This window comes from Pinus tabuliformis, chromosome 3_1 (genome assembly GCF_031772625.1).
Source record: "Pinus tabuliformis cultivar Carrire ecotype Pingquan chromosome 3_1, CPIR1, whole genome shotgun sequence".
NCBI lineage: Eukaryota > Viridiplantae > Streptophyta > Pinopsida > Pinales > Pinaceae > Pinus > Pinus tabuliformis.
This window is the reverse complement of record NC_142301.1, coordinates 994,439,112-994,451,439: the sequence shown is the minus strand read 5'-3', so window position 1 is coordinate 994,451,439 and position 12,328 is coordinate 994,439,112. Positions and strand designations below refer to the sequence as shown.

Here is a 12,328-nt window from a genome sequence, read left to right as displayed (position 1 = left end):
AGTCATTGGTGATAAGAAGGTTATTTATGATATATAGAGTCATGTTCTTCTTTAGAACAGCTTTTTGCAAACCTTGCTTATTTTTAGGGGGAGCATGGAGCTCAATCAGCACTCTTCAACATATCAGAGCATTCAGTATGTACTCAGGGGGAGCATAACCCTTTGCCCTTGATGACAAAGGGGGAGAGTGACTTGGGGTTGCCATCAAGTCCAAAGGGGGAGATTGTTGGCATTATGACACAGATTTGGCACTATGACACAGGTGTTGTCCTTGATGGCAACTCACTCAGATGACAGATCACAGTTTAGACTCTCAGAATGAAGAAAAAAAGGTATACGTAGGTTCCTCATTGACCAAGGCACGTGTACACACAGGTTAGTAGACCAAAAGGTGTGTATGGCGTGCACATGAACTTTCACGGAAGGAAAGGTACGTATGGCGTACACATGCACTTTCACGGAAGGAAAGGCGTGTACACGTTGGAAAACTTAGTTTTGGTTTGTGGTATTTGGACCATGGTATTTTGATCCATGGTATTGGTCCAAGGTATCATGTCCGAAGTGTTGACCCCAGGTATTTGGTCCAAGGTATTGGTTCTAAATGGTTATGGTCCATGGTATTGAGTAAGGCCTAAGACTATAAAAGGAGGAGAAGATCATTAGGCAAAGGCACTCACATATTGAATATCTAATGAAGAGCAAGATCTAGAATATAGGTTATTGGGTTATGGTTCACAACTAGATCTGAATCAAGGATGAACCTTAGCGCTTGAGGAAGGATAAGATCTAATGATGGGTCAAGATCTTAAAGCTTGAAATGAAGTATCTTTGTGTGTTTTGATCTTTTATCTGAATAACTGGCGCATGTTGTAGGCTATAAATATGATGATCTGGGTATAATTAAAGTCTGGAATTGTTGCAAAGTTTAAATCCTCATTTATAGATATGTACGTAGGTTCACCTTAGAAAAAGCATGTATACACGCTAGTTCTGCATATCAAAATAGCGTATACATCTTAAAATTGATTTGTAGATCTATACGCGGGTTCGCCTTGAGAAAAGTGTGTATGCACGCAGGTTCGACACATTGAAGTAGCGTATACCTCATAAAATATGCTTTAGCTACTTCTGGTTGATGTTACAGTGTTATGGGTTCTAGTTACTGTATTCTGGTTACAGCATTCTGAAAAGTGATTGATTGATTTAGTTATGGTTGGTGCAAGGGAGATTGATTGATGCAGATGTATTTGATGTTTGAATGATGTTATTAATGGATCCAATCTGAAAATTTATGAAACGTGGTCCCTGGAAGAAAAGAGAAGGTTGTAGCCTTCTGTAGCCCGACACTTACGTACTAGCAAACATATCAGCTAGTACAAGAGCTAGGGGGTTGTAGCTCCCTTCCAGGAGAAGCTGGAGAATGAGAGAAGGTTGTAGCCTTCTATAGGTAGAAGCCTGCATACTAGTATAAGACTGCACTAGTACATAAATTATAAAAAGAAGTTTTTTATTAAAAGAAGATAGAGACGATTGCAGCAAGTGGTTTTCATCCACATTGGGTTTCCACCTTATATCTTGTGTTCATGTGTGTGTGATTATATGTTCTATTTTACTGCACCTGGTTAATATTTATATGGTTCTGATGCACTGAGTAAAGATCAACATATGATAAATTAACTTAATCATAAGTTTGCAGGATATACACTAATTGCCTTAAATACAGCTACGTATACACGCAAGTTCCATTAACTGAAGTAACGTATATGAATCTGATTATGGAAATGAAATATTATTGACTTTCTAATACTGATTCATCCCCCCCCCCTCTCAGTATTATTTCCAACAGTTTAGGGTATGGATAAGGAGAGAACCATAGTGTTTACGATGTCTCGTCCTTTGGAAGCTGCTAGAGGTCAGATTGGGTGGCAAAATGTGACCCTAATGGTAATTAGGGAAGTGGGAGTCTGTGAAAGTTGGTTGGGCGCATCATTACTCCTCGTCCCACCTTGCAATCTCTTTGGTGTTTGTCAGAATCACAAGGTAATTTAGTAGATCTTTGGTGTTAGGTGCGGTATAGAAGGTTTTTTAGGCTGTCATTGGATTGGAATTTTGTCCTTTCTAGTGTGTCTATCAGTGGTGTTAAAGTTGGTAGGAACCCAACAAGCTGGTTTCACCCGCATAGAAGGTGCAGTGTTTCTTTGGCTGCTCATTTTGAGCCTGTCTCCCTAACTCCATCCCTATTTATGTCTCAGGATTGTTTCATTGTGTCTGTGTCCATTTTATGTTTGCTTTTGGTTGTAGGTTTTGAAGTCCTATATTAGAGTGGATTAGCTCCTGGTCGTGGAATTCGAGGGTGTCGGTTCAAATTATGGTGGCTCAGTATTTTTTGGTGGTGGTCTATAATTTCGGTCTGAAGTTTCATCATTTGTAGATGGGTCTTTATCAGTGGGGTGGGATTTTTAATCGTTCACCTAACAAGTCTATATGGCATTAGAACTGATGAACATTTCTCAATCTCAACGCTGGTGTGGTGTTGATAGAGGGGCAGCAGTGGCCCTCAACTGTAGGAGGAGCCACCATCTGCCTGAATTAGTAGGTGTTGTGGGGTTCTATGTGGGAAGTGTTCTTTGGAGGTCCTCTGTGGTGTGTTTCTCCCACGGCCCCCTAGATGAAGCTATCACTTGGTTCTTTATGACAAAAGCAAGGCCTTTGAGCCGTTTTCGAGAGGATGCCATCAGGGCAAGGTGACACCGTAAGTATGCTGGCGGGGCAAGGTGACACAATTAGCAGGTTCGACTAGGAGTAGGAAAGTGTGAGCTACAAGCTCCTGGAAAGGTTGCCGGTCATTGTAGAGGAGGGGTGGCAAAGCCTCTTATGTCACTCCATCTCATCTGCGGCAGTCTGTGAAAGCCTAGTTGGATATTTGAGAAGAACAACCTAGAGGAGCATGAGGCCTTGATGGCAACCTTGACCCAGATTCAATACTTTCAATGTCATTTGAGAAAATGTGTAGTGGTGGTGTGTCATGCAGTTGGCATACCCGCATCCTAGAGAAACTAGTGCAGTTGGAAGCCTAGTTGGTACACTCGAAGCAACATGTTGACTTCCCTTATCGCCCTCCCCCTCCACCGGGGATAGGGCCAGATAACCCAGCCTCTGTTACTTCAGATGACTGACTATGTCCCTTAGTGTTTTGTTGATTTTGATGGTGTTTTGGCACCCTTGGCCTTCGAGGTTATGGTTGACTAACTTGTGTATCTTTTGAAATGTTTGTCCTAGTCGGTTAGCTCTAGTTAACAAACCCGGTTGGGTGAGACCAATAGAATTATATGGAATACCTATGTAAATATTAACATATGCAATTAATAGAAGGTTCTTATTTATTAAAAAAAAATTATCTAACCCATTATAAAAAGGCATAAAATGATTTCCCATGCAAATAAACATTAAAATAAAAGGTCATTCTGATTTTTTCAATTGAAGGGTGAGGCAAATTTTCATAATATGTTTTACTTTTCGTTATTTTATAGTTTTTTTTATTAGCCATTTGTATACTATGAAAGTTAAAACTAGCATAGATCCATCTTAATTCTCAATCTACCAAGGACCGAGGGGAACCAAGTCTCCCAAGATGCAAACCTCATTTTGAAGTCAAAACATGAGAAAATGTTAGCACCCAGAGATATTTGATTCCTCTCATAACTTGATAGATCCAAATTTAAGATAGATCTACTTCTTAATAATATTATTTATATTCATATAAATTTCACTATTTATGTATATAGAAATATTCATATTTTTTATCTTATTAAAATCTAATAATACATATCAATAGATATTTTATAATTATTTTAATTTAATTGATTAATGTGATATGCAAAGAATATATAACTTGGAAAAAATTAATTGTAAATTTTGAATTTTGATATGTTTATTAATTAAATTTAAATACCAAGTTATGAAATATAATGGTTATGAATCTAAATTATTATTTTAATTTATGTATGTTTAAGTGGATCTTACTTTATAATATATGTGTGGGGATGGGCATATATTAATAAAATTTATTTAGCTTTTATATGTTTATTAATTATATGTTATGAAATATGAATTATTGTTATTTAAATTTATTTTGATGTAATATATATAATATGATTTTTCAATAATAATAAAAAAAATGTTTGTATTACTTTTTTAATTAATCCAACATTATGTTTTATTAATATTACTTTTGATTTAATGTTTTAGTTTACAAACCCTACAACATTTCTCTCCTATTAAGTCATACATTTAAATGTTTTGTACTCATTTACACTACCAAATATTCCCCATACTGAGCTAATATTTAAATTTTTACACTCATTTATGAACACTACAACATCTCCCCAATACTGTGTTGTAGAGAGCCTATCAGAGCAAAAACAGAATGTTAACAATTCTTTTTCATACCATGATAGTTCAAAAAAATAAATGTTATCATTTTTATACAATAGAATCTTCTTATTATAAAGTTTATGCATGCATGTATCACCTATTTATTGAAACTACATCTTAGCGGTGGGAATTGAAGATCAAAATGTTTTGTTATAGTTAATGTTTTTGTTACTCATAGAGGAGAAATAATTCTAGAGGAGAAATAATTCTATTTTGAATCATCTCTCCATCCTCTAGTTGCTAAGATTTACAAATGGTACCTATCAATATTATATAGCTCCACATGTAGATTTTCTTACTACCTATTGAGCTTGCTTACATGTACTAGTGCTCAACTTATTTGGATTTATGAATAGTATTTGCATACTTTTTTATGTCCACTTAATATGAAGATATAACAATGGGCACTAGGGATCACAATTGTTTCAATTTAGATTTGATTTCTTATTATCAAAAATTCAATGTTGGATAAGTAGTATTGAATTTAAATATTCATTTTTGTTGACAAAAAATAACTTTTGTATTCTTTTGTAGATGGTGTTTTACATCATAATTCACATGTGCATCAATTATTAGGCCTATAATCTTATGGCAAAAAGTTCTTGTAAGTTATATTTTGTTATATTTTGAACCATTGGACCAATTATTTTATTTGGTAGAGAGGTACGTTCTACAACTCGGTATGAGGGGATGTGTAAGTATGTCATGTATCCAATAAAATAAATATAAAAATTAAAGATTAATATCGACCCAAAACAAAAAATGAAAATAACCATATAGATTAAAAAAAAAAGACAATACAATAGAATTAACACAAAGAATCAAAAATCATGCTCCAAAATCTTTTAATATTTCTTTTAATTAAATATTTGTAAAATGAATCTTTAAAAGGAAAAACCATATCTTATGGATATATTAAATTTTTTAAATACATAAATATTTCCACATCAAAGTTGTAATATTTGAAAATATTTTTGATGTAGTTTTATTATAAAAAATTTTATCAACCATATAAAAAGCATCGTTAAATTTAATATTAATATTAAAATATTAATATGAATATTATTATTATTATTAGATCTAATATTAATATCAATATATTATAATATTAACATTATTAAATTTTACAACTTTGGATTAATAATTTGAGGAAAGGTTTGCATTTGGAGGGATTTCATCCCTCTAGGCTCATGAGCCGAGTTAGATGGATCTAGACTATTTCATCCCTCTAGGCTCATGAGCCGAGTTAGATGGATCTGGACTGGTAAAAAGGAAATACAGTTTAATTGTATCTCAGGAATAGTGTTGAGAAGGTGAGAAAGTGAATAGTTCTATTGAATTCCCTCCATCTGATTCTTATATAGATTATAAGTAAATGGTGTAATTGAATTTCCTCCATATGGTTCCTATATAGAGTGTAAGTAAATGGCCTTATTAAATTTCCTCCATATGATTACTATATACAATGTAATATTGGTGAATCAATGTTATTTACGTGTACTCATTTAAATGCACTTAGAATTATGGTTTGTAGATAAAAATTGGACATAATAGGAGGTGTGACATGTAAGATATGTAAGAAATATTAAATTATTTTTCATTTTTATATGAAAATATTAGTTTATTGTGCCGAAAGGCGCTATATTTAATCGAGCTCATACCGTGTATCTGATATTTACCAAATTACCAAAAAAAAATCCCAATTTAACTCCATGGAATTTTTGGTAAAAATAGCTCCATGGTAAATTGAATTTTCGAATGAATAGCTTGGGAGAAATTCAAATGGATATAAATAATTATTATACTTCGTGTACATATGTGCGTTATAATGTTAAAGTTTAAGACTATAATATATTTAAAAATAGTAGAGAATGATAAATGAAAACATAATTTTTTATTTATTTAATTTATTAGCGATTTTTTCTATTATAACAATTTTCATTGGAAAAATAAAATATGACCTTATTAAAAAGTGAATCTGGAAAGATGAGTTATTATTTTGTTCACTTTTTGGTGAGGGAAAGTGTAGTTATTGATTTTCAAATTTTAATTAATTTTAACTATAAAAGATGAGATATAAGTTTCAAATATTTTTATTTTAATATAAATTAATATTATCTACACTTTACAAATTTAGAAATTTAAACTAAATTTTAAATAAAATTAAGAGTTTATAATATTTAAATAATAAAATTTCAAACGAACGAGTGTCTCTTTATATGATGTTTCCCATTTTGAAAGGAGTATTTCTTTACAAACTATAAAAAGAGTCTACCATCCATTATCCTTACAATTCACTATTAAGATCAGAGGCATTGATACAGAGATACATTAATTTGAATACATTTTTAGTGGTATTCACAGGCAAGCCAATATCTTCATCTCATATACCATATCAAAAAGATAAAACTTATTAATTTTATTAAATAAATAATGGTTTGAAAAAACAACAGTCTAAAAAAAATAATGTTTTTGTTTTCCGTATATTGTTGGCTTTAGAAAAAAAAAACTTTTATAAATTAGTTTTTAATCTTTAGTAAATTTACCTTTTAAATTTAATTTTCGATTCTTAGTAAATTATATTTTAAATTAGTTTTTAGCCCTTTTTAAATTAAATTAGTTTTAATCTTTTAAAAATATTTAATATCTAAAATAAATGCATCGTTTTTGTATTATGTTGTTTTCTAAATTTTTTAGAAATATTCAACATCTAAAATAAATACATTGATTTCAGCATTATGTTGCTTTCTAAATCTTTTAGAAATATTTAGCATCTATATTAAATGCATTGGAAATATGCATCTAAATTAAATGCATTGATTTCAACATTATGTTGTTTTCTAAATCTTTTAAAAATATTTAACATCTAAATTAAATGCATTGATTTTAGCGTTATATTGTTTTATAAATCTCTCGAAAAATATTTAACATCTAAATTAAATGCATTGATTTCCGCATTACGATGATTTCTAAATCTTTTAGATATATTTAACATCTAAAATAAATGCATTGATTTCAGGGAAGTTATGGTTTTTGGGCATGTGGTATTGATAAGCTATGGTATTGTAACAGAATAATTAAAAGCCTAGATCCATAACATAATAATCAAAAGCATAGACCGCCCTTCAAATTCAAATGTAACGATTCTCTTCCAATTTGATCGTTGCTCATAACAATGGAACTTAGTCACTTTTGCTTTATAATCCAATCTTTTACAAACTGAAATAACCATTTGCATATTAATAACCTCCTCCTAATAATTTCAGTTAAAAAGCCGAGCTAATGACAATTAAACCTCCCTATCCCGAAAGACGTAATCATTTTACAAACTTAAGTAACCTCTTGATTTTATATTAAAGACTATAGACCAAAATAAATTATCCTTAAGATCATGGTTCCAGGAACCATGTGACCGGCACTTAACTAAACTCAAGGACACATCCTACCGCTCTCTGCAATTCAATTAAATTTACAAGCATCTGGAGAAAGAAAATTCTGCCACTTTCTCACTTCAGACGTGGTTCCATTGGCATTCACAACTATGGCGTGAAAGTCAAGGCCACCAGTGTGCCCATCAGCGAGGGTACAGTAGCCAAAGGAGACTGATCTGGGTATATCCTTTCACCAAGGACGTTGAAGGCTCTGTGGGTCATCTTCCGTCTGGGCTATTTTCGAATGCTTGCTGTCATCTATTCCATATAACCATCCAAAACTATGTTTTCCATTGTGTGCGCCATCAAAAATCACCACCTTCACCCACCAAACCCTAGCCATTTATCCAAAGCAATGATGACCTCGTCAAAAATGTCGAAGACCTTACCCCTCCATCCCGGACAAACAACTAACAGAGTTATTACACATGAAAATCCGAATCCATAGCTCAATGCTACTCCTATCTCCCACCACAGATCACCCAAATCCACCCCTCCTTCACTAGCAAGCACAGGAGAAATATAGTGCTCGGAATGCCCACAACTTTTATTCAGAAGAATCCCACAAAGACCAGGATTTCCCAAGAAAGAAGTTGCACCAAAGGTATCAAAGTGTCTGCCCAGTGGAATCATTCCAGAGAGTCTGTTATTGCTTAAATTCAAAACCTGAAGGAAATCTATAGTCACAAGCTGTGTTGGTATTTCTCCAGAGATTCGGTTCAAGGAAAGATCCAGGGACTCCAGCTGTCTAATGCTTCCTAATGTCTCAGGAATGGAGCCACTAAGATTGTTCCTGGAGAGGTTCAGAGTCACTAATCCTGTCAGGCAACCTATCTCTGATGGAATGTGGCCTACCAAATTGTTATTTGAGAGATCTATGCTGGTAACAATTGAAGGAATTTGATCAAAATGCATGTCCTGTCCCTTGCTCATTACTTCAACATCGGCTCCATAGAATAAGCCAAGGCCATCCTCTGCATCAGCCTTGTAGGGAGACATCGTCATTCCAAAACCAATTACATATCTTAGGATAAATGGTCCTTTTGGCTGCAACTGATCTACCATACCAGAAAATTTCCCAATTTCCTGGGGAATAAAGCCTGATAAATTGTTGTGAGAGAGGTCTAGAATTTGGATGTTCTTGACCAGGCCTATTTCTTGAGGAATACTCCCCTGTAAATGATTATTTTTCAGGATAAGAATACGAAGCCTTGATAGATGCTTAATCCATCTTGGAATACTCCCCGAAATGTTGTTATCTCCCAGCTCTATGATCTCCAATGCCTTGCAATTCTGTAGAGATGAAGGAAGTAAACCCATAAGCCTGTTATTATTCATGTGCAAAGTTTGCAAGTTAGGCATATTCCCCAACTCAAGTGGCAATTCACCTGACAGCAGATTGTTTTCCATATTCAAGACAACCAGAGAAGAGCAGTTACCAAAGCGCTGATGAAGGTCTCCTGAGATTTTATTATTTGACAAGTCTAAAATCTCTAGAGATCTGCTTTCTGAAAGGGATTTGGGTAATTCTCCACTGAGACTGTTGTTCGATAAAGATAAGAAGTTTATGTCCCAGTGATTTCCAAAAACCTGAGGAGAAAGGGTGCCATTGAAGTGATTGTTGGACAGATCCAGAACTTCCATGGATCCAAAACTGAGAGGCAGAGGACCCTGTAACTGGTTGCTATGCAAGTCTGCAACTCTGGGCCCTGTCTGAGCTTTTAGATGTATATAAGATGGCAGACTGCCTTCTAAATTATTGCTGGACAAGTTCACTTGAGCAAGTTTGGGAAGGCTCCACAGCCAACTAGGTATATTCCCATTCAGCCTATTGTTTGAAAGGTCCAGATACACAATCCTGTATTGAGTGGAAAGCCACTGTGGAATTGGCCCCCGCATGTTACAGGAGCTCAGTGACAGCTGTTCCAGGCTAAAGTGTGCAGTGTCATCCGTCATATTTACAGTAAGACCACTGTTAGACAAGTGCAGAACCTTGAGAAGATGGAAACCCTGAAAGAAGTTTTTTGAGATGGTGTCTGAGAAGTTGTTGAATGAAACATCGAGAGTGCCGAGATCTGATAGAAGTCCTAATCCCTCCGGGATTCTACCCATTAGTCTATTGTGTCCGATGCCAAGGTATTGCAGTGAAGTAAGCCCAGACAGCGAGACAGGGATGAAGCCCTCCAACTGGTTGTGCCTCAGATCAAGATGAATGATGTTAGAGAGATTGCCAAGAGAATCTGGGACCGTGCCAGTCAAGTTATTGAATGAAAGATCTAGAAATTGCAATCTCTGGAGCTTCCCAATACAACTGGGGAGGGCACCTGTGATCTGGTTGTTGGAGAGATCCAGATGGGCTAGTAAAGTGAATCTTGAAACATGGCATGTAATTAACCCTCCCAAATTGCAGGATGAAAGGGATAATCGCCAGAGCTGTGCCCAGTTCTTCCTTCCAAAAGCCGAAGTATTTACATTCAGATAATAGTTTCGATCCAGAACAAGTTCTTGCAGATTTGGAACCTCTATAACAGGACCTCTGAGTGCACATCCACTGAGATTCAAAGAAACCAGAGATGTCATATTTGATAACCATGAAGGCATCTGCTGGGAGGAAAATGTATTATAACTCAAATCAAGATGCGAGAGATCTGTAACATTCAGAAGCGACGCAGGAATAATCCCTCTAAGTCGACAGCCTGACAAGTGAAGATAACGAAGCTCGGGCAGCTGTGAAATACTATCAGCCCAATTATCGCTCGAGCTCCTGAGATCGACCCCATTGAGAGACAAATACCTCAATGCAGACAAGTTCTGAATCCATGATATGTCTGATACATGTGGCACTGCAGAAGAGATGGTAAAAGTATCACGAGAAAGGCCGAGGTATTCCAGCTTCGACAGATTACCCAGCTGCCATGGAACGAGACCAACGAATCCAGAATAAGATAAGTCCAAATATATTAGTTTATCCAACAAGCCGAACTCTGCAGGTATGATAACTCCTGAGAAATTGTTCAAGCTGAGGTCAAGTTGCTCCAAGTTTCTTAGTTCCCACAAGGATGGATTTATGGAATCTGCCAGAGCTTGAACATACATTCCTCTCATATTCAGCTTGGATATCGATCCAGTGAGGTTATCACATTCCACTCCGTTCCATTGGCAGCAATCCTCTCCTACCCATGAAGACAGTGAATTCATGGAATCGTTCAAACTGTCTTTGAATGCTAAGAGGGCGTTTCTCTCATTCTTTCTGCAATGGGAATGGCAAGCAACCAAGCTAATTGACAACAACAAGCCAAGGGCCGTGAATAACGAGTAGCTCGAAACCTCTGCAAATGAACCCTTCATGGTTTTGAGTGCTTACTGTCCCTCAAACCTGTGGTCGGGAACAAGTATTTACAATTAAAGGCAATTGAAAGGGTAGTGAAATTAAAGACTTGTCTCAGACAACTAAGAAAGAACTGCTAATCGTTCCTAGTGAAACCACAGCTTTGAGCAGGGGAGAAAATCAAAAAATCAATGATACAGGTGGAGATACGGAATCCCAAAACGAATGATCATTATTATTTACAAATTATGAAAACAAATCCGTCATTTCAAACATATAAAATATGAAATGTTGATCTAGTTCACATTTTTGGCAATAACTGAATAACAATTGAAAAAGTTTGACTTCACTTTTTAATCTTTAAACATCATTGATTTTTTAAGTTCAAGATGGCAAAAATCTAATTACAAACTTACTCTGTTGTCAGACTGAAAGCTTCAATCCAATGCAACTCCATGACTTTTAGCTGGCCATCATCCTTCAAATCTCCTTACTAAGCTGGACCAGGAATTCAAGAGCTGATATTCTAGGTGGGAGTTTCAACCGCCTTTATTGTTTTTGCTATACTGAAAGTTCCAATCCAATGCAACTCCACTGATTTCAGCTTCTCATCATTCTTGTTATCTCCTTACACTGGTCCGTACCAGTAATTCAATGGCTGATTTTCTAGGTGGAAGCGTCAACAACCTTTATGGTTGCAGTGGGTTTGGTGGAATCTCACATTGAAGCCACTTTATGTCACCACTTCATGTCTTCATGTCTTTGGTCTGTACATTAAAAATGGCGCAAAGTCAAATATACCGCAGTCGGTGGTAGATGCGGCATAAGCACCTACGTTTTTGGAACTTAGTCAAATTTTGGTGCTGGTTTTTCTTTCCTCAACCATCACTATCAGAAAAAGGGGCTTAGGCTTTCTAAGGATCATCATTCAGAGAAGAATAAAATGTCTGTTTGTGGGATCCATTAAAAGATTAAAATGAACATAAAGTCTCAAATACATAAATTTGTATACATGTAGGGTAGGAAGGAGCACCTTTCAATGGATTTTTGTTCAAATGGAATTGAAATCATCAGTTGGTGGAGGTTGGAGGTTAAAATAACTGGAGGTTGGAGGTTAAATTCCCATTTTGCAGAT

General features: G+C 35.3%; 1 protein-coding gene across 1 annotated transcript; it reads right to left on the bottom strand.

The window, feature by feature from the left end:
* Nucleotides 1-7,604: 7,604 nt before the first annotated feature.
* On the bottom strand, nucleotides 7,605-11,962 carry LOC149191217 (uncharacterized). The gene is made up of 2 exons (XM_089412356.1): nucleotides 11,610-11,962; nucleotides 7,605-11,241 (listed from the first exon to the last, which is right to left on the bottom strand). Exon 2 carries the CDS (start codon nucleotides 11,211-11,213, stop codon nucleotides 8,187-8,189), a length of 3,027 nt encoding a protein of 1,008 aa, XP_089268482.1. The 5' UTR covers nucleotides 11,214-11,241; nucleotides 11,610-11,962; the 3' UTR covers nucleotides 7,605-8,186.
* Between the last annotated feature and the right edge of the window lie 366 nt (nucleotides 11,963-12,328).